At 33.7% G+C, this 22,501-nt stretch overlaps 6 protein-coding genes and 2 pseudogenes across 8 annotated transcripts, besides 3 other annotated features; 3 read left to right on the forward strand and 5 right to left on the reverse strand.

The window, feature by feature from the left end:
- Positions 1–6,173: part of a mobile genetic element that runs on past the window's edge.
- Positions 1,041–1,176, forward strand: TVAGG3_0997150 (annotated as a pseudogene). The gene has a single exon. A coding segment is annotated over exon 1 (136 nt).
- Positions 2,904–3,587, reverse strand: TVAGG3_0997160 (annotated as a pseudogene). Its single transcript has one exon. A coding segment is annotated over exon 1 (684 nt).
- TVAGG3_0997170 (protein of unknown function, DUF4106 family) lies at positions 3,709–4,245 on the reverse strand (the record flags this gene model as incomplete). Its single annotated transcript, XM_051254268.1, has 1 exon — positions 3,709–4,245. One exon carries the CDS (start codon positions 4,243–4,245, stop codon positions 3,709–3,711), a length of 537 nt encoding a protein of 178 aa, XP_051079842.1.
- TVAGG3_0997180 (uncharacterized protein) lies at positions 4,309–4,728 on the forward strand (the record flags this gene model as incomplete). The annotated part of the gene is made up of 1 exon (XM_051254269.1): positions 4,309–4,728. One exon carries the CDS (start codon positions 4,309–4,311, stop codon positions 4,726–4,728), a length of 420 nt encoding a protein of 139 aa, XP_051079843.1.
- Positions 6,174–6,259: 86 nt separating the features above from the next.
- TVAGG3_0997190 (protein of unknown function, DUF4106 family) lies at positions 6,260–6,712 on the reverse strand (the record flags this gene model as incomplete). The annotated part of the gene is made up of 1 exon (XM_051254270.1): positions 6,260–6,712. The coding sequence occupies one exon, from the start codon at positions 6,710–6,712 to the stop codon at positions 6,260–6,262; it is 453 nt and encodes a 150-aa protein (XP_051079844.1).
- Positions 6,713–6,986: 274 nt separating this feature from the next.
- TVAGG3_0997200 (protein of unknown function, DUF4106 family) lies at positions 6,987–7,933 on the reverse strand (the record flags this gene model as incomplete). The annotated part of the gene is made up of 1 exon (XM_051254271.1): positions 6,987–7,933. A coding segment is annotated over one exon (947 nt), but the record flags the coding sequence as incomplete, so codon positions are not given.
- A 564-nt stretch (positions 7,934–8,497) lies between these two features.
- On the reverse strand, positions 8,498–9,450 carry TVAGG3_0997210 (protein of unknown function, DUF4106 family; the record flags this gene model as incomplete). The annotated part of the gene is made up of 1 exon (XM_051254272.1): positions 8,498–9,450. A coding segment is annotated over one exon (953 nt), but the record flags the coding sequence as incomplete, so codon positions are not given.
- A 1,287-nt stretch (positions 9,451–10,737) lies between these two features.
- Positions 10,738–12,922: a mobile genetic element.
- A 578-nt stretch (positions 12,923–13,500) lies between these two features.
- TVAGG3_0997230 (ubiquitinyl hydrolase protein) lies at positions 13,501–20,897 on the forward strand (the record flags this gene model as incomplete). Its single annotated transcript, XM_001581401.2, has 1 exon — positions 14,271–20,531. One exon carries the CDS (start codon positions 14,271–14,273, stop codon positions 20,529–20,531), a length of 6,261 nt encoding a protein of 2,086 aa, XP_001581451.1.
- Positions 20,898–21,408: 511 nt separating this feature from the next.
- Positions 21,409–21,602: a mobile genetic element.
- Positions 21,603–22,501: the final 899 nt, after the last annotated feature.

Consider the following 22,501-nt stretch of genomic DNA (forward strand, 5'->3'; position numbering starts at 1 on the left):
CTTCTTCATATACTTTCGAAACAACAATCCAGAAGATAAAGCAAGAACTTCTCCAAGGAGATTTAGACTGTATGTGTTCCTGTTCCTGATTTCTTTAACAAAGGATGAGAAGCAAAGTCATCTAAGATAAGAAGACACCTATGAGGTATGCTTCCAATCGTTAAGATTGCAATTTCTTCGAAATGTATTCTATCTCTTTCTGTTTGTTCGGAAGTGTTTCTTCTCTAATATTCTCTGCATTTCCTCATTTGGGTCTTTAAACTTCGAGTTATATACTCATTTATAGCATTGTACTTCAAACTCTTCTTTGGTACTTCTTTATCCAATCTAACAACTCAGAGTCTTTTATACATACTAACTTGAACTTTTTATAATATCTTTGAACGAATTTACGTTTGGTCAAATTGACCAGAAGTACTACAAATGACTACTAACTCATAGAATGTTCTTCTCATCTAGTTCTTGTTGTTGTGCAGCCATTAAGATAAGTGTGAAAGTCTTACCCGACCCAGGCGGTGCGATTAGACCTGTTATACCATTCTGAGCAAAATAAGAACTTGTCATGTATAGGCTTTATCTGAGCATTTTCTAACTTCCTCTTGTTCTTGTTTAAAACATTCTCAAATTTCTTGTCAATGTCAGCAAACTTTTTTTCTAACATATTTTTAGAAAAATTAAAATTTTTATCTTTTAGGAAATCTCTAGCATTTCGCTATCTATATTCGAGACAAGCTTTTCGACAGCAAAACATCTGTCGACCATAAAATCTTACATAGTGTAAACAAGAAAGGTGAATTTGTTCTAAAGTTTCTGTTTCTGGGAATATGACAAGAACCATAAAACATTACAAAGAGCAGTCTTAAAAATTGTCAATGACAGACTTGTTGACAGAGATGACGCCGATTGGAAAGATGAAGTCCAACAAAAGTTCTTAGAATGCAAAGAAGACACATGCGCTGTTCTTGAAGATGAAATAGAAAACAGAATAGAAGAGCTATTAAAGGACAAAGAACTTTTACAATAAATATGGTTGCGCCAAATTTGACATAACTCCACCAGAGAAGAAGAAGAAGAGAGAAAAGAAAGAAAAGAAAGAGTAGAAGAAAAGAAAGTAGAAGAAGAGAAGAAAGAACCAGAGCCAGAGCCAGAGAAAAAGAAAAAAATTTTGACATGTAAAAATAAAATTTTATTTTTAGAACATTCTGGTCAATGTCAATGTTCTCTTCCTCTTTAGGAGCAAACACTGGCTTAGACTCTAAAATCTTTTTACCTAATTTACCTTGAACTTCAACTATCTTAGACTCATAATATTCATAGTCGTCTGCTTTCTTTGGTTCATAAGTATAACAAGTTTGTATGCTTTACCTTCTTTAAGGTTTGAAAACCTTCTGTCAAAATTTTCTTGACTGCTAACAAACCTTCTCATGTCTAAGTCTTCAAAATTTCGCACCATTTTTAGTCACAATAGCAAACTTAACGGGTTCGATGTTCCAAACTTTGTCAAATGAAGACTTTTTCAAAATGGTAGAAGTAAACATTCAAATATATGAATGGGTCTAGTTCTTCTTTGACTTCGTCATGTACTTGTTGACTGAAATATATTTCGTCATCTTTTCTATCGGATAAAAAAATTTTTTTTTAAATTTACTCAGAAAAATTTTTCTTTGTATATACGCCGTTCTGAACATCTAAAAGATTTTTGACATTTGCCAAGAATGTTCGTTTAAGAAGCTGCCATATAACCATATTCTTGACAATACTGTTTAACGAATCGTACAATGACCTTCATCTAAACACTCAAAGTTAGTGCTCATCTATAAACAGTTCATATACACTCTTGTTTGCTTCTAACAATGTTTGTCTTTCTTCGTATGTTGGAATTTGTCTTGGATTGAACTTAGAAATATCTAATGTCATAAAATATGAGAACAAGTGGTTGTAAAAGTTAGGTGTCAAAGTTTCTGCTAAGTCGTCAAAATATTCTGTATCTTGCATATGAGAATCTGACGTTCTGACAACTACATATCTTCTGTCAGAACTTTCTAACTTCATCGGAACAGCGTTTTTTGAAACCATGACGAAGTTTGCAACATTTTCACAAACTCTTTGGTCTTTATATTTTCTTTCAACAACTCCAACTTTGTCTGTTATAAGACTCTTCAAAGCATCTGAGTTCAAAACTTTGTTGTATCTATTACTTTGAAGTTCGTTACATACTATAAGTTTCTATTCTCTATGAAGAGTTAAATTTACCGCAGATGTTTTCTAAGTTTGTCATATAGGGTTCGAATAGCCCTCTAACAGTTTGCATAAGATATCTGTAAAGAAAGTGTTCTTACCAGTTCCTTGTTTTCCAATTATGATGAGAGCAGTTTCATTTTTAGCACTTGGATATTGTAAGATGTTTGCAAACCAAACATAAATATACTCATAAACCTTTTCGTTTCCATTGCATATAATTTCTTTGACATGGTCTAACCAAGCTTCTATAACATTTTCTTTCCATTCTACTTGTTCGTATTTATATCCAGTGAAGATAGAATAGAAGTTTGGAGAAGTGTATAGAACTTTATACCTCGAACTGAAAAATCTTCTAACTTCGACAATAAGATATCCCAAGCATCTAACATCTTCATGCCAACCTGTACGACTTTTATTTTCTTAAGTTTTTGTCTACATTCTTGTTCTGAAACTATTGCGCTCTTGGTTTGTTAAAGACAACATCCCATTCTTTCATGACATAACATTCTGGGGCAGAGTCGACATAAATGACTAAACGTTTCAAATTCTCGACTGCTTTGTTATAGTCTCTAAATGGACACATATTTCTGAACGCTTGGAAGTCATAAAAATCTGAAACGTCTATTCTGTACATTTTTATAAAAATAAAAAAAATATTTTTTTTATTCTTGACTTTGTTCTTGAGCTATTTGTTGCATTTGTTGTTCTTGAGCTATTTGTTGTTGAAGTTGTTCTTGTAATACAATACTTTCACCAGTTGCATCTTCCAATTCGAAACTTTCTGCCGTCATTGACAAAATACATAGGACATAAAAGTTTTACAGGAACAAAGTTTGCGTCAACTAAGGTTAAGTTTATGTTTGCCAAAGTGTTTGAGTTTACTAAAGCTGAAAACTCTGCATTCGAATGAACAATAGGCAAACCAGCAGAGAATGTGTTGTTTATACGCATGAGTATCTTTGGTCATAGTAGTTTCTGTCGATATTCGAATAACACTTTTGAACCTAAGTTTGAAACAATATATAAAATAGGTGTACTTAAAGTCAATGGAACGGATAGACCTTGTATGACACCTTTTCCTGTTATAGGAAACTGTTGGTAGTAAAAACCAGATATAAGTTTTGTATTATAGCTCATATCGTTTATAGTAAACTCAGTCGGACATCCAAACATAATGAAACCTGCTCTAGTTGCAGCACATGTTACATCCGTCCTTAAAGTATTAAATAAGTCAACAAAACCTGTTGGTGGTATATCTGAGTAAGTATCTTCAAAGAAGTATTTTTTACCATTCACAACAACAAAGTCTCTGGTGTCAAAAGAGCAAAACAGGCTTTAGTCGTCATCGTGTTTAAGGTCAGTTTACAATATCGTCCTTGAGGACTTTGTAAGTTTGTTGTTATAGAATTATATGACTCAGGGTTTTTAGTCGTAATAGTATAAACCACTATGTCTTCTGCCATTTACTTAGCAAGTAAATTTTAATGAAATGTTGTGGTCGTCAAATATTTTTATGACGTCTGGGAAACTATATTTTAAGTTCAACGTTTCACCTCCTTTCATAACGTATATCTTGTCAATGACATTATATGAAACACCACAGCAAGCAATGTCGGGTTCTATTTCTTTGATGTTTATATCGTCTGCCTCTGTCAAAAGTTTCAATAGTTCTTTCAAGACTTCATGAGGTGCAATGACATATGAGTTCACTTTTACAGGGTTGTGTTCGACCAAGTTTAACATTATACCCAAAGCCTGACAAATCTTCTCCTGAGTTTTAAGTTTGTCTTTAAGTTGTTGGTAGTCATTTCGAATATCTGCAACAGAACTTAAGTCTCTGCTAACTTCAGGGTATGTTGGTTGTTCTTTTACAGGAACTATTGTTATACCATCTTCGTCTTCGTATGGTTTCCCCACTTCAACATCTCTTTCTTTGACATTGACAACAACACTTTGACTGTTTGTTTGAGTTGGTGAATTTAACTTCACATCTGCCACCGCCATTAAACCTTTTGAAACACTTACGCTTCTATTTTTCGGAAATGACATTTTACTTAGAATAAAAAGATGGACGTATTCGAGTATCTCTTCGAATTGAAGCAGAACAAAGTTTACACACACAAACAATACAAATACATTGACAGAATAGTTCTTTACACAAACAATGGAAAATGTTATAGAATAGCAGTCTTTGCTGAACCAAAATATTTTCATAAAGCAAAGAAAGTTGGTATAACCGAGATGGTGAAAGTTCTTGAAGCAGACAAAAATATAACAACAAAACTTACAGATATTTCTAAAGGTAAGTTTATAATACAATTTTATGTCAAAACTGGCGTACTGTCAATATTTGACGGAGAGAAGTCAGTTCAAGAACAACTTACTGACCTGCTGCCAAAATCTGCTCGATGGAAGCTGTCGTTATGCCAATCTGAGGAGCCCCAGCAGGTTTCATCGAACGAATCTTCAAAAGAGCATCTTCCGTGAAAAGTGCTATTGGTTTTGTAAACTTCTTTGCTTTCAATTCATTTGGACCGTCTCTGTCACCAGTATATTGTATTTGAACTGTACCAACAGTTGAAATACCACCCATAAAGTCTTCTGAGTCAGCAAATGGAATGCCAAGCCAAAAGTTTGAACGGTCTCCATTTGTATATTGAGTTTTTTGACTTCCTGTATGGGTCCATACTTTCACATATGGCATAATAGAACTTTGCATTTCAGGGTTAATGGTTGTTGTGAAGTTGTTGTTAAAGTTCATAGCATCTAATGTCAAGTTGTATGACCTCATATCCTCAACTGTAGAATATTCTTCTCTTGGATAGTATTTGCCATCTATGTTTATATGATATTTAATACCAGGGTTGTAGAAGCAAGAATAGTCATTATAGTTCGTCTGAACAGTACAAACATAGTATCTGCATGTTTCATTGCAGTTGTTAAGGCAATATCTGTTCTTGCACCTGGGTCAGCACTTTGGTTTCCAACTTCACCTGCAAAGTCTTTGACAGATATTTGGTGTATAGGGAACATAAGTGGAACTGCAATATATTTGGCAGCTAAAGCATTTGAAATATCTGGGTCCAACATATAGACTGCAAGTCTGCTTTCTATTTCTTGCATTCAAACTTTTCGCATGTGAACTTAACTGGGTCCCAAGCAGTTCCAGCAGCATTGAAGTAGTAGTTTACTTCAGTGTTGAGGTTTGAGAAACCAAAGTCTAAGTCAACTTTGTCTTTGCAAAATTCGGCGAATGACGTTTGATTTGCTCCCTTTACGTCTGTAAGAGTGAATGGGTCTTGTGTTGGTGCAATGACTAAGTTATTTTTGCTTGGAGTAAGTTCGATAGAAATTTTTCCTGCCCAGTTTGGCAAGTATCTTAAAAACCTGAAGATGAGGAAAGATGACAAAGGAACTCTAAGTTTCAGTTTTACTTTAGTGACAGCATTTCCATCTGAACCAGAAAGGTTAACATAAACTCCTGGAACGTTAGGGTCAAGTCTTCTTATTTTCTCAATAGTTGCATACTGGTCTGTTTGTTCTCTAGCTTGTGGTTGTACTGAGTTTCTCAAAGCGAACCATTCATAGTTTGCCCATGTTACTGTTTGAACTAAGTCAGAGTTAGAATATATCTTATATCCCATGAAAACTTCTGGAGCATATTGGTATCCGACATAGAAAATTCCATTGCAACCTTTCTTGTCAGACAACTTGGCAGAAGGTTTTATTTCAATGTCTTGTTCCACGTATAAGAAAGAGTTGTCAATAGAAATTATATGAAACCTGTCGCAAGCAATATCTACTGTTGTTGAAGAACCTTCTCCAAACTCACCTACGTTTCCATAAGAAACAGCAGTTGTATATTCGTAAGTTCCAGGAACTATTTCTGACCTTCTAATGGCATTGTCGCATTCGTTATACCATTCGGAAACATTTCCATTCATAGCATCCAAAACTGTTGGCGTTATATTCTGAGCGGCGTACATTTCATATGAGTAAAAATATAGAATAGTTGGATTTATATGTCATAATAGAACCCACGTGGACCAAGCTTTACTTTCTTCCTGACTGAGTTTTTAACTCTTCTTTTTCCTTCATTGCCCTCTGCTTGAAGTTGTTGCATCTTTGCATTATGTTCATCTAGTATGTTGCAAATTTCCCATGTCCTTTTTGCCTTTTGGCTCTGGTCGCCCATCTCAGGTAACCTATATCCTAGAAAGAGTTTGTCATAGTTTGTATTTGAGTCTTCGCGTATTGTTTGCATGACTCTTTCCTGAGTTTCCGGTTCAAGCTCTTCAAACAGTGCCTGTCCATATGGAATATGCTCGTTTCCAAATATATGTTTTTGTAGCCATTCTGGTTTTCTTTCCATGTTACCAACTATATCTTTTGTGAATGGGAAAGCTTTTACCCAATCTTTCAGTCTTGCGTCGTTTATTTCTGTAGTTGGTTTTATTTTGTCAAGGAACATGTTTTTCAATACTAACATTTCATTTGGTACTGTCCATTTGAGTTTTCTTAAATATTCATCCCTTCTCGGTTCATTGTCTGCAAAGTAAGTTTTTATGACATTTTGTAAACTTTCGTTTGCAAGGTCATGTACAATAGGTTCTCTTCCTTCTCCCTCCCTAACTTTCTTTCTAAACTCTTCACCAAATATACCATCTCTATGGTTCTTGTAGTTCTTTGAGATAAATGTTCTAGAACGTCAGGTGTTATATTTCCATCAGCCATGTTCATTTCACTGGTCCAAAATATCTGCATGTTTCATATCTTTCAATGGCATTAAAGCCGCGCTTAAAATACCAGCTATATCTTGTTCACCATTGACTTCCATTGCGTCTACAACTTCTTGGAATTGTGGTTGTAAGTTTATGAACCACCTATCCGGGTTAGCTTTATGACCCCATCTCATTGTAGTTCCATCGTCTGCAGAAACAAAAGTAGGTTTGTTTCCATCTTGGTTAGGTTCTGAATGAACTTTAAACAATGTTTCATTTCTATATGTTTTCTTGAAATTTAACCTTTTATCTTCACCGAGTTCATCCGAAGATTGAACGTTAAATGCTCGTAAGTAAAAAGGGTTGTTGTATTTGTGTACATTTTTTTTCAGTTCTTCCATTCTATGCTGAATATTTTCATCTGGTGCTGGAGTCTTTTGTATGTCGGCAAACATTTTTCGATATTCTTCTACTATGTCAGCCGAATTTTTTTTAGACTCTTGGAAATATTCCATATTCTCCGCATACTCTTGTTGAGGGTCAAGATTTTTCGGCTGTTCCAAATCTTCATCTAGTTCTGTGAAGTTAGTTTCCAAAGGAGTGACTTGTTCGTTTCCTTCAGGCTCTTCTAGCTGTTGTTGCTGAACTATTTCTTCCATGTCTGGTTGTATCTGAACTATTTCTTCCTGTGGAGTTTCTTGTACCTCATCTGCTGGCATTTCATATATTCCGAGACCGTTTTTAACAATTTCCCTATCTACGTCATCCGCATTCATAAGCTTTTGTTCTTTCGTTCCGTCTCTATTTTTTACGCGTTTCATGACGAAAGTTGAATTGTCATTTAGCTCTGACATCAAATATCTCGGAGTAAATTCAGTCATGTCATTTGGATGATATGCTATTAAATCATATCCCTTAGCGAGCTTGTATTTTCCAGGTTTGAAATTATATCCCATTTGGTGCTGAGCCATAAAGCTAAATAGGTTCGGGTCAGTATTTCCATCCTTGAACTTTCTAATAGCTTCTTTATATCTGTCACTAAAGTCAACAGTATCTGGGAAACCACACTCTTCTTTAAGCATTTTTAAGAATTCTTGGTTTCCTTGTTCTCTACTTCTTTTATGTCCTTGCTCTGTTTGTGGTTGTTGTTGTGCTGGTTGTGGAGGTGGTTGTTGTGTTGGTTTTGGTGCATGCCTGTGTCTGTGTCCATGTGACGATGTAAATGTTTTAGGTAGTCCTGGTGCAGGTGCTTCTCTTGGAGGGTTTGGTGGTATATAAGTTCCACTAGCTAGTATATAAGTTCCACCAGCTGGTATATAAGTTCCACCAGCTGGCACATATGTTCCATCTGCAGCATAATGTCCTACCTGACTTTTCGTTTTAAGAAAGCATTTACTAGGTCTGTTTTGGTCTGTTGTAACTCTTTTTCTTGACTTTTCACAACAGTTGCTCTAACGGCGTCATAGGCACTTTGAACTGCCTGTCTCGTTGCTGCATCTGTTATTTTCGTCATATTTTGTGCTACTTCTTTTAACTCTTTGTCGAAACCTTCAGACTTCAGTTTCTTTCCAGATGAGAAGTCGTTCACTTGTTTCACCTTACTATGAAGAGCTTCGAAGGCGTTCTTAAAGTCAGCATTTGTTAAAGCTTCATTTGAACTGTCTTCATCCGCTTGTATTTTTGTCCTTATTGACCCTATGAGTTGGGCTGCTTTAGCGTTGGCTTGGGCATCTAACCAGTCATTGTTAGCTTTTATATATTCTGCGCTTTTCATTGCCTTTTGCATGGCTGCGTCGTTATTTTTACTTTCTTGTGCTAAGTTTTCATACTGTACGGTTTGGTTTTGCAACTGTAAAAGTTTTTCTGCCTTTACATTTGCTTCAACTTCTTTTTTATACTCATCGCTATCCATATATGTCTTCAGGGCTTTTTGTTTTATCTCTTCATCTTTCAGTATTTTATATTGAGTAGTATGGTTTTTCAAATTTATGACATCTTGTTCCATTTTTGCTACTTCTGTTGCTTTTTCTGACACTTTTTTCGCATATTCCTCTGTACTTAGTTCTTTCAGTTGTTCTTCTTTCTTCTTTTTCTCTACGTTTAACTCATTGAGTTTCTTTGTGTGTCTGTCATATTCTAGTTTCTTTTCGTTTTCACTTATTTGCTTCTGTATGTCTATGTTTGACTTTTTGACATCTGATATTTGATTTTTGAGTGAACTCAAATTCATTTGACTTTGAGGGTTATAGGCTGTTCCGTCTGCAGCTCCACCATAGCCTGCCATTTTCGCTAAAAGTGCCGCTCTTAAACCTCCACTCTGTGCACCAACAACTCGGTTTAAAAGCATAGGATTGCTTGACATTTGTTGCAACATAGTGGGGTCATTCAGCATTTGTTGTTGCAACTGTTGTTGTGGTGTCAGTTTTACTATTGGATGTTTCAATGCTCTCTTCCTCTTACGTATATTCTTACGTAGCTTACGTGGCATTTTAAGTGAAGTAAAAAACGGTTTTTGACAGATGTTTTGTTGTGACTTCTTCGTAAAGACTTTGTTAAGACTTCTTCGTAAAGACTTTGTCAAGACTTCTTCGTAAAGACTTTGTTGAGATTTCTTCGTAAATGACCCAAAAATATATTTTAGGTGAAGAGGTGAGATTTCACCTCTTTTTTCACCTCATTTCTCACCTCTTGAATTTTCATGAATTTCTTCGTAAAGACTTTGTTAAGACTTCTTCGTAAAGACTTTGTTAAGACTTCTTCGTAAAGACTTTGTTGAGATTTCTTCGTAAATGACCCTAGTAGTATATTTTTGGTGTAAATTTCATGAAAATTCAAGAGGGTGAAAAATTAGGTGAAAAAACAGGTGAAATCTCACCTCTTCACCTAAATTATATTTTTGGTGTAAATTTCATGAAAATTCAAGAGGGTGAAAAATTAGGTGAAAAAACAGGTGAAATCTCACCTCTTCACCTAAAATATATTTTTGTCTGATTTACGCTCATTACGATGAAGTTTTGACAAAGTCTTTACGATGAAGTTTTGACAAAGTCTTTACGATGAAGTCTTGACAAAACATTTACGAAGAAGTCTTGACAAAGTCTTTACGATGAAATCTTGACAAAACATTTACGAAGAAGTCTTGACAAAACATTTACGAAGAAGTCTTGACAAAGTCTTTACGATGAAATCTTGACAAAGTCTTTACGAAGAAGTCTTGACAAAGTCTTTACGATGAAATCTTGACAAAGTCTTTACGATGAAATTCATGAAAATTCAAGAGGTGAAAAATGAGGTGAAAAAACAGGTGAAATCTCACCTCTTCACCTAAAATATATTTTTGTCTGATTTACGCTCATTACGATGAAATCTTGACAAAACATTTACGAAGAAGAAGTCTTGACAAAACATTTACGAAGAAATCTTGACAAAGTCTTTACGATGAAATCTTGACAAAGTCTTTACGATGAAATCTTGACAAAGTCTTTACGATGAAATCTTGACAAAGTCTTTACGAAGAAATCTTGACAAAGTCTTTACGAAGAAATCTTGACAAACCATGAAAACATATATAATTTGTGAAAAGCTCCTGGAAGACCCGTATATAAGAACTTCATTTATGTGGGCTAGAAGGGGCGCAGCCCCTGGAAGCCCACCCCAAGAAAAAAAAGCTTCATTTATACTCATTCATCCTCAGGGCTAGAAGGCACGAAGTGCCTGGGAGCCCCACTCCCTTTCTTTTTTTTTTTTTTTTTTTTTTTTTTTTTTTTTTTTTTTTAATATGTTTAATATTACATATTAAATACATTTATCAACATTAATTATTTTGAATTGTGGTAAAATGATATGTCACATATTTTTTTCTAAAAATTTGTAAAAATGTTTATTTTAATTTATATAATTAAATATTAAAATTTTAAATTTTGAAATAAAATAAATTAAATTCGTCCGTTATCTTTAATTCGCTCGGCGAATGCCGAGCTTACGTACTCATATATTCCTTCTTGTTACAACTCGAACAAGAACATCACCTTTAACATATTATCAAGAAGCCCACTATAAACTTTTCATTTGATGAGTTTTGAATCGCGAGCTTCTTGATAGTCAAACTACGCACCAGCACTACAACTTCTTTCACCCGAACTAATACAAATTTACACATTGGAGCTGCTTTGCTCTGAGAACTCTCATCAATCGATGAGAGTTCTCAGAGCAAAGCAGTTCTAACCGAACTACGCACAAACACTCCAACTTAAAGCAACCAAATCAATACGATTATATACATTGGAACTGCCTTACTCTTATTTCTCTCATCTATTGATGAGAGATCTCAGAATGAGGCAGTTCCAATCGAACTACTCACAGACAGTCCAGCTAACCAAACCGAATCAATACACATATATACATTGGAGCTACTTTGCTCTTATTTCTCTCATCAATTGATGAGAGAACTCAGAGTAAAGCAGTTCCAATCGAACAGACAAGCTAGCACAAGATTACACATTGGAACAGTTTTACTCTGAGAACTCTCATCGATTGATGACAGATCTCAGAGTAAAGCAGTTCCAATCGAACTACACACAAGCACTGCTTCTTACAGCAACCCAATCAATACGCACATATACATTGGAGCTGCCTCACTCTGAGAACTCTCTTCATTTGATGAGAGATCTCAGAGTGAGGCAGCTCCAATCGAACTACATACAGACATTACCGCTAACCATAACCCAATCAATGTACGTATTTACATTGAAGCTACTTTACTATTATTTCTCTCATCAATTGATGAGAGATTTCAAAGTAAAGCAGCTCCAAAAAGAAAGTGAGAAGAAGAAAAAGAAGAAAGAAGAAGAAGAAAGAAAGAGAAGAGAGAGAAAGAGGAAAAGAGAAAAAGAAAAAAGGACATATTAAATATGATATGCTGTTTTTAGTGCCGAGGCGGCGAAGCCGCCGAGGCACGATTTTTTTGGTCTCTTCCTTCCACGTGGTAAGCTTTTTTAAAAGTTTGGACAGGCCTAGAAATACTATATATATGTAGATTGAATTCTTTTATTTTGGCACTTTTTATTTTTTTAATGTTTTTTTTTCTCCAACACTCAGCCCCCAATTCAAATCAAGCATTTACCAACGTAAAATACCGGTATTCCAATCAATAAGAGGACAGTTCTGTCAAGACCCTTCCTGATTTGAAGGAACTTGAAAGAACTGCTCTTTAACCGACTTCAAATAAGAAAATTTCACTCATATTATCATGTTAACATCGAAACTACTGCCATTTAGAGAGCAGTTCTTTCAAGATCTTCGAAGATTTGGAAGATCTTGAAAGAACTACTCTTAAAATGGCAGTAATTACCGTAACTTTCTACTTGATAGTAACAATACCGAAGCTACAGCCATTTAGAGGGCAGTTCTTCCAAGATCTTCCAAATCTTCGAAGATCTTGAAAGAACTACTCTTAAAAATGGCTGTATTGCGAGAGGGTTTGATTTTTCGTTTATTAAAATTGTATTCTATGATATAATTTAATTCAAGATTTGTATTTCTGTTATTTTTGTGATATCATTCAAGTATATATATCAGAATATGCACATAATGATACCACATATACTTAAACTATACGTATTTAAATCTTAGCGATCAATATAATTTTTTTTGTAATATCGAATAAAAGTTTGTTTTCGCATTTCCGTTTTATTTGACTACATGAAGATAAGAATTCTTGAGAACAATTTTAAATAAATTGCCAAATTGAAGAATTCGATATATGATGATATTCACTGATTTCTGCCAAACTTGTAGGAATGAATCCATTTAGAATAAAAACGATTTGTGCATTGGAAGCTCAGAACAAGTTATGTTCATTATCCCAATATGAAGAAAATGCACGTTTAGAAAAAGACGATAACGATTAAATTACAAAATCGATAACGATAACGATTAAATTACAAAATCGATAACAACCCGTCTGAAAACCTAACGTCAATACAGAATCTAATGAATAAGCATAATGAAAAGTTGATTAACAGATACATTTCTATTGGCATTAAAAATATTAAATATTAATGCATTTGCAAATTCCCAAAATAATTTGTTTTAAAATCTAAACATTCGATTTACTCGGATTGTAATATCAGCTATGCCCTAATGCAAGATGATTCTAAGTCGATATGACTATAGCTAAACTTCTAATACTAAATTTATTAAAATTTATTATCTTTCTCTTGTTTGATTTGCTACACTAAAGATTATACTGTTTACTACCGAGTTTTTTGTTAATTTAGAAGATAGTTTCGTAGGAATAGATGCAATTGAACAGAATTGAGGATAATTTATAGTCGATTTTAGAAATGTAAATAAAGAATTTAAATTCAGTCAACAGAAAATAGTGTTTTCAATGACTCTTAATGCAATTAATTAATCCAGAAAAAAAGAATAATTTTTCAACATCAAGATCGAAAAAAATAAGGCTATATCATTATTGCCTGATAACCAACGATTGCTATTTCATAATCCGAATACCATAAAAAATAAAAAATTTGTACACCATTGAAAAAGGGGATGAGCGAGGGCACCTCTGAACTCAATGACTTTTGTTCAGATATGCTCGAAGCCATCCAGGTGGAAGATTCACTGAGTCCTTATATGACAAAATTTCAGGAGTATTGTCAACAAATAAGGGAAAATAAAGTTTTAAATCCACCTAACGAAGCAGTAACAGATAATTTTCTTAATGATTTCTGTGTGACTTTGATAGATACTATCCTAGAAACCTCGTCTAATCATTACTTTTCAACAAATTTAAATTCGATTTTACAACAATTCATCCAACTCTTTCCAATTTACATCACACAAGAAGATTGTCCATTTGCAAGCAGATGTTATAACATGTTTGAAAATTTCGACGCAAATTTCTATAAAAATAATCGTAATCAAACAAGTTTATTTCCTTCAAAGGGAAATACATCATACCTTATAGCTAATATGAATGAATTGTCTTCCTCGAATATTCTCATGGTGTTAAATTCGTATTACAAAGAAGAAACGAAAATAATTATCCCAAACTTCTTCAGAACACTAAATTTCGTTTTGAATTTTAAAGGTAAGTGGAATCCCAAACAGATCGTTACATTGTGTGAAACTGCAGCCAATACTTATATAAAATTTGTTGATATAATCACAAGCGAAGATATCCTGATTCTTAATGAGAACGATATTAAAATCGATATGGCAAATGTCAGCGCGAAAATTAATCCAGGAGAATTAAGGCATCGTATTTCAAAAGCAAATTTTAAATTTTCGATAAAACTAGCGATGTCAGATAAGCCATCCAAGCAATTCTCAGGTGTCAAGAGCATCTGCGAAGATATTTCAAAGCCAGATGCGAAGGAATTATGTAAAATCTTAAAAGATGCTCAATTTGTACCTGAATTACTCAAAAAACTACACTATCAAATTGTTGAGAAGTTCGCACAGATTGTTCTCGTTATGGCATACAACAATTATTTAACAAAAGAGGAAATTACAGAATTATGGAATTTATCTATTCAACAACACTCCCAAACGAATGATTTCTACTTCAAATCCTTACTTAATATATTCTCGTCACTACCAAAAGAAATGATTGACACTTTATGGGATATTTTTCCAACATCTGAATCATTTCCTCTTCCAGCACTCAGATTCTTCCAAAAGATCGCATTAACAGGTACATTAGAACAGAGAAAAGCATTATTCACAGCTCTCGATGCTTATTATCCCAAAATTGAGTCAAATCCAGAAATTAAAAATGATTTAACGGCCGCATTATGCGAAATTCTTCCAAACGATGACAACATGGTTACTACAATACAGAGCAAGTCCTTTGATCTCATCAGAAGCCAGCAAAGAGTCGAATACGCGCTTAGTTTGCTCAAAGCTAGTTCCAAGTATTTATCTCCTGAAAACTCCAGAATTTCCTTTGACCAACTCATTGAAATCATGACAGTCGACAACAACAAGACCATCAACACCCAGTTCTTCGACCTCATCGCCCAAATAATGTATAATTTCAATGAAAATTTACCAGAAAGTGAAGTGAAGTCATTAGAAAATTTATTAAGAAAATTCATCAAAACTAATCCGCTTGAAATCATCGGATTGATCTCCAAAGTCATTGACAAGACCAAATACAAAGTCTTGTCGATCGAAATATTGAGTTATATCTTTGAAAGTTTCTGCAAAGACGTTCCTTCGGATAAAAACACTATTGATTTCATTATTTTCATTTTCAAGAAGATAAATGACAAGTATTACAATGATCCTGGTAACAGTCCATTTTCCAAATGCAACAACAACATCTCTGAGTTCAAAGGTATCAGTTCTCTTTGGAAATTGTGTTTTAAAACGAATAATGACACAATTCCTTTATTTTTATGTCGATTGTATGGGAAATCAAAAGATCATGACAATATTGTTGAATTTGTTAAGAGATGTATGAAGCATCCGAAGCATTTAGGATCATTAATGGCTTTGCTACACATTATTAATCTAATTGAATCGAATAGAGATAAAGAAAGCCTTGGTTTGCAAACAAACAAATTCATTTCACCTTCAAATTTTTGTGATATGAATTTGGTCGGAGACATAAATGCTACTATCAAAGTTAGAAAGGACATCTCTTTTTACGAGATGAAAGAACGTTTGAGTAGAATGATGAGGAACCCTAAAAGTACAATAGAAATCATAAGAGACTCAGAATACATGAATTCTGACAGTTTTTCAACTGATTTTTCTCCTTTGGAGTATTTGATACACGTAAGGAAAGCGGAACATGTTGTTAGCTTTAAAATGCCGAGAGTTGACTATTTTCCAACATTGATATTGACAAGAGAAAAGAAATACGTCAAACAGTTGTTGGATTTAGTAAATTCTGAATCTGATGAAATTTCACAGGCAAGTTTAAGAGTATTGAATGAAATGTGTCCTGACGAAAAGATCAGAAAATCTTTACTAAAGATTGATGATTGGAAACAAGTGTTCGATGAGAAACACAAAGGTTTGTTGATGTACAAATTACACATGTTAGGAAATTTGTTACTGAAAAATGAACATAATTTCGTTGAACAGTTTTTTAAAACTAATGGTCCAACTGAATTATTTATGTTCGTTTTGACAAAATCGAGAAAAGAATTTCCTAATTTCGATAACCTTCGAACTGTTCTGCAGCTCGGCCAATTTGTTTTTTCAATGATTGAGAAACCGGAACAAATGAAAGATTTAATTCAAAATCTCGGCCAATCTCAAGTTGAAAACATTCTTAAATGGTCGAATATCATATTAGAAGAAAAACAGACGAAGGAATCAATAGAAGTTATCGACGCACTATTGACTTTCTTAGTTCATTTCGCAGAATACGGTGAACCTTCCGCTTTCTTGACAGAACAATTCGCATTGTTATTCAAAAAAACAATTTTCCATTCAAAAAATTCAATAAGAAACGGTTTGGTCAATGTCTGCAAATTCATTGATAAAGTGAAACTTGAGAAATTGTTGATAGACGTGTTACCAAGTGCTACGTGTAATGAATGTGCTGAATATTTCTCTTTACTTGATTCTGACAATTTTTCAAACAAAAATTTATTGTTTGACAGTGCGAAAAACATTATTTTGGGGAAATACAATTTCACAGATAAAGACACATTAGAGATCTTGAAGACTTACTCACCGCCTTCCATTTTTACACATCATTTGTTCAAGTTACTTTCGAGTTTAGTTTCAAAAATATATTGTCCAGTTGAAGACATGAAAAATCTTTGTATTTTTTGTATGAACAACATCTTGTTTAATCCTTTGAAGTATTTCGATCCAACTAAAGAGTTCTTCGACTTCGTGTTCTACGCAATCAAACAAGATGTCTCTATTTTGGAGAATATTATGCCTTTTCTCGGTTTTTTGAGTCAAAAAATGCCAGCAGAACAAAATGTGAACCATGAAGTGAGATACAGAGGCATCTACAACCCAGAACACAAGCATTCCCACATATCTACATGTGTTCAACAATTGTATAACATAAAAGAGTTCAGAGACCAAATTTTGATTCCTCATGTAACAGATCCTTTATGGTTTAACGAGTTACAGTACCTTTTCGCACAGTTAATGCTGTTCCCGACAACAGCAATCGATCCAACGGACTTCATAACATCTCTAAATTGGAATTCAAGGACTTTGGAAAATAGATTATGTGATGCAGGAGATTTTTTGTCACTTTTTTTGGAAAGAATCGGAAAAATTGTGCCGCAGTTGAAAGATTTGTATACAGGAAAAGTTTCACATGAAGTTAAAGGAACTAGTCAGCATTTCAAGCAGGAAATTGTTACTGATTTCATTCTTTTCCCTTTGGAAATCAAAGAAAACAAAAATATTTACCAAAGTTTCCAAACTTTCCTTCATCCGGACATTCTAAGTGGTGCTGAACAGTATTTAGCAGAAGGAATAGGTAAAATCGATGCCATTTCGTACTCCAAAGTCACTGTTGCTCCGAAAATCATGATTTTCCAACTGAAAAGATTCGAAACAAATTTGGCAACAGGAGATCGCCAGAAAATTAGCTCCAGATTCAGTTTCCCGAGAACTCTTGATATCTCTAGTATCATGAAAGTTGTCAACCAGCCAGTGATGTATGATTTGATCGGTGTAACTGTTCACGCGGGAAATTTGATGCCTGGTTATTTCTATTCGTACCAAAAATGTGACAATGATGATGATTGGCGAATTTTCAATGACGCGAGAGTTGCTTCTATCTCTAATACAAGGCTTAACCAGTTCTTGAGCCTTGGAGAGACAAACATGAACAATTATTACAACGGGAATTCCGAACAAAGTGAAAGATCAGACACCGCTTATTTGTTGTTTTATCGACAAAAAGAATTTTCTGAAAAAATTTCTGATTCTGATGTTGACCAACAAATTTTAACAAAAATAGTGGCAAATGTACAAAACCTTGTACAAGGAAAGATGATAACCAACAGCTTGTACTTCGATTTCATCTTGGATATTGCGAAAACAACAAACAACGCTCAATTGGCTTTTACTTGTTTGTCAAAACTTTTGAAGTCAATTTTTGATGAACAAAAACTACTTTTATTAATAGAAGAAGTGAGGAATTTGTGCAAATCACATAATGAAGTATATGAAAATGTACTTGGCGAGAAGGATAACTACGAACAATTCCTTCTAAAAGAGAAATCAATAAAAGTAAGACAGAGTTATTCCGAATTCATTTATGAAGCGATTTCCGTGACAAAAAACTCAAAATTTTATTTCGAATTTCTTGAAAGGAATCTTGCGAAATGCGCTGATTACTGGGATAAGCTTGAGTCCTTCTTAGTTCCTTTGATTAAGCTTGCAGAAAAAGATGAAATTGATCATTCAGAGTGGATGAACAAAATCATGAATTTCTTGACATTAAAATTAACTGAAACTTTGCCATCAAGAGGAAGAAACCTAAATTACATACTTAAATCGATAGATCTCAGTCCATTCTTCAAGATCATTGTAACAATCCTTAAACACAATGACATCTGCAGGAATGAATACAGAGGAACTCTTCTTTCTCAAGATTTTTTCAGATCTCTTTTGTCTTCGAAGAAAAACACGCAAGGAATCATCGCAATATGGCTGATGCTCACTGAAACATCACTTCCTAAGTTCATACAGAGCATCACCATCAATAAATCATGGACAAACGATGAACTTGCCGCTTTCTTTATCTTCGGATCCCATGTTTACAAAGAAAATCCAAGTCTTTTGACGTGGAGTCTTGAAAGCACGATTGTCTTTGACATGAACAAACTGAGTGACTTCATAGCAGCTATAAACGACAGGATAACGCGTAATGATCCTAATTTGGAAGCCGCTTTGATGTCGAAGATCGCTTTCATCACTGAACATTGGATTTTATCTCGAGGAGAAAATGTCAGAAGAAACACTTGGACATTATATCGAACAACTTACCAAAACAACTGGTCAGAGACCCAGAGATCGTTGGTAAAGACAATCTGTAAGAAGATGTTCGAAAAACTCCCACAAATGACAGAGATTTCAGTAGCAGTTTCCAATATTCATGAAGCGCCAATTGAAATTTATTTCTCAATTTTGAAATGGTCTGTTCAATTTTCTGACGGTTTTGAATTTGCCATAAAGAATTCGAAATACATAATCAACGCCATGTCAAAGTTCAAAAGCAATGACCAGCTATGCGATAAGTTCATGACATTCGTTATTATGTTTTTGGATGGTGTTGTTCAGCGTGGAGAACCTGCAAAACAGTTTTTCGAAAACGGTTCTTACTCGAGATTTATTGATGTTCTTTTTGAGTCGAAATTCTTTGCTCAACAGTCGAGTTCCTCCAGGGATATCTGCTTGAGAATCATACTGAAGCTTACACCGAATTCATGCTTCTCGAGGTTCATTAAATCATCTGTTTTCGACTCAGCCGTTTCCTATTACATGATGAGCCAATCTCAAGTAAAAGACGACATTTTGAGATTTGTCATGGAAAACATTTCGAAAGAAACGGAGAAGAAAGTGTACAAAACTCTGTTCCACCGGGACTATTTCAAAGGCCATTGCAAAGTCAACTCATCGCACTACTTCAAGCTGTGTACAAATGTAATGAAAGAATATCCTGACTTAGGAGAAAGATTCGTAAGTGAAGGAAATTTTGACATTTTAGTCAAAAATTTGACGCACTTTTTCAAGAAAAACTTAAAGATTGGGAACGAACCGGTCGAGAAGATCCATTTGCTAACAAATGTTGTTGTTGCTGTTGGCTCTCTTTCAAACACATCCAAAGCCAAGAACGAAATGGTCAAGAAACTCAAATCAAGTACAGATTTAATTGCAAATTTGCTCAAAAACGGTTTCTCTTCAAATGATGCGAATTTCTTCTGCGCGGCCTGCAAATTCAGCGAGTCATTGATAGTTATAGAGATGCTGAGCACTGTTCTCTCCAACTGGGACAGTCTTTCTCGAAACATCACGATGGAAACATTGAACACAGCGATGTCTTTGATCAGATTAGTTTCTGTTGTGAATACAAACGACAAAGCGATAAAGATTGTTGTTTCCACGGCCATTCTCTCACAGTTTAAGACGGCCCCACCTTACGCATTCCCTGATATCTGTATAATTCTCAAACCTTTCGTTGACGAAGAATCAATTTACCAAGATTTCCAAAAAATTTTGACAAGAGTCGTAACAAGGCATCCTGACCCTTACTACTTCAGGAAATACGTCAGGGACTACTTGTTCGACTTCATAGAGAAGGGAGAAAAGCCTGAGCCATTCTGCAAAGCGTGTTTGAAACTTGTAAAAGGTGCTTACGCGAATGTTGTCGCAAATAACGAAGGAGCACTGGTTGATTTGAGGAGTTTGATGGAATTCTTGCTGGAATTGTCAAAGAGAACTAAGAAAACTATATCTAACATAGGTTTAACTGATGATCAGAAACAAATTTTGGCTCATTTGATGAGTAAGTCAAAGAATCCGATTGCACCTGATATATTGTATTTACTTACAGCGTTACAAGAATAATGTGTTTGTTTTTTATTATTTTTTTGTTGATTAAAATCTATATTATTGTTAAATTTTTTATACGTTTTAAATGTATTACGAACTACCAAACTCCTTAAATATTAAGAAAATTCCTGTATAACATTTTTTTAACTAGGAATACCTCATGTTCTGATGTTGTAATCCTTTCAAACTATACGAGATTTGATGATTTTCATAACTTGTTTTGGCAAGGTTTATCATTGTATTATCACATTTTATTTGTCTATTGTAGATAGTCTTATTAACATTAATTGACAATACAAATGCTATTGCCATTGCATAACACTCGAGTTATTTCGTTAAATGATGCAGGAACCTATTCAAGATAAAATCTGTGAATTATGCATGATATTTAAGGGTGCACACGAGAGGGTCATGTAAACTTCAGAATATAGAACCTTATTTTTAGGCATTATCTTGGCTACCTATTTAGGCTCGAAAAGCAAAAAATATCAAAAAATACAACTTGACTCCATTATGACCCTTTCATGGAGGTAGTTTTTATCCGCTAGTATTTTCCCTTTGAATCTCTTTACAATTCGAAATCAAATTCAAACCTCAGTAGAAGAAAGGAAGAATCGACTTACTACGGTTGTAATACGAATAAATACATATATTTAATTATTTTTATTTACATAATAATTGTTTGAAGCTCATATTCCATCAAATTTTTAAATAAAAACATTAAAATGTTGAAAATGTTCATATATTTTAATAGGGTTTTGGCACTTTATTGAGGAATTACTACATACATAGTCGAACTGAACTTGATATTTTGAAATTTAAATTATTTATCAAAATTAAAATTTAACTTGAAATTTATAATTATTTAGTCATATTTTGCATAATTCTAAGTTAGGGCTGTACAAGATTTAAAAAAACATTGCCGGGTTACCGTAGAGGCCTAAAAAAATCGCGCCTCGGCGGCAAGCCGCCTCGGCATTAAGAATGCGCATCTAAATTTTTATATGTCCTTCTTTCTTTTATTTTTCCCTTCCCTTTCTTTTCTTTTTCTTTTTTTTTCCCTCCTCTTGCTCTCATTTACCTTTTTTTTCCTTTTCTCATCATTTTTCAAAATTTTAAATTTTTATCAAAAATCTTGCCTATAAAAGCAGACTATGGAACCTTTTAATGCCTCTTAATCAATATTATACAGCATAAAGCATATTAAATGAAAGTAATTACGTATAAATTTATTTTATTATCTTATTTATTAATTCTTTAGCATGTATTGTTTAATATTAACTTTTCTGTACATTAAATATGATATCTCCAAAGTATGAATGCCTTGTAACGAAACGAAAACTTAATTTTATGTTGAATATTTGTCACAAACATTAGATTATTAAAATATATGTTGGATATCCCTTAGTATGAGACTTCATGACTCTTGTAGTCTAACGTGAGCTTTGGATTGCAAGCTCTGTGGTTAACGAACATAAATTAATTGTAAAGTTTTCAAAATTTTTCATCGTTTCTATCAGCATCTATTTTTCCTTTAAAATAATATATTTGTATGAATACAATATTTAGTAATTTTTTATTTCCCATAATTTCATTCAAAATTTCAGAAAAAATTAATTTCTATTCAATATTATTTCAGCTTCAAAACACTTCATTCTTATAGATGTTGATTCACTAAAGTGTGATACTCAATGTCTTATTTCAATGAAAATTGTTCTGCAAATTTATTTCACTTTTGACCTCACTTTTTCCGTAATTCAATTTTTTACTTTTAATATTTTAGATCTTCATAATATCATTTGAAAAATTAACCATATAAAAAATCAAGTTAACAATTCACTTTTTCCGTAATTCAAAAATCAAAAATATAAATAATATATCTTTTTATCATATTATTAATTATATTCTATGAAAAATGAGGTCCGGAAATTTTGCGGATTCCCGTAACTCAATTTTACGGAAAAAGTGCAGTAAACTATTCAAAA

The sequence above is a fragment of the Trichomonas vaginalis genome, chromosome I (assembly GCF_026262505.1).
Source record: "Trichomonas vaginalis G3 chromosome I, whole genome shotgun sequence".
Taxonomy (NCBI): domain Eukaryota; phylum Parabasalia; order Trichomonadida; family Trichomonadidae; genus Trichomonas; species Trichomonas vaginalis.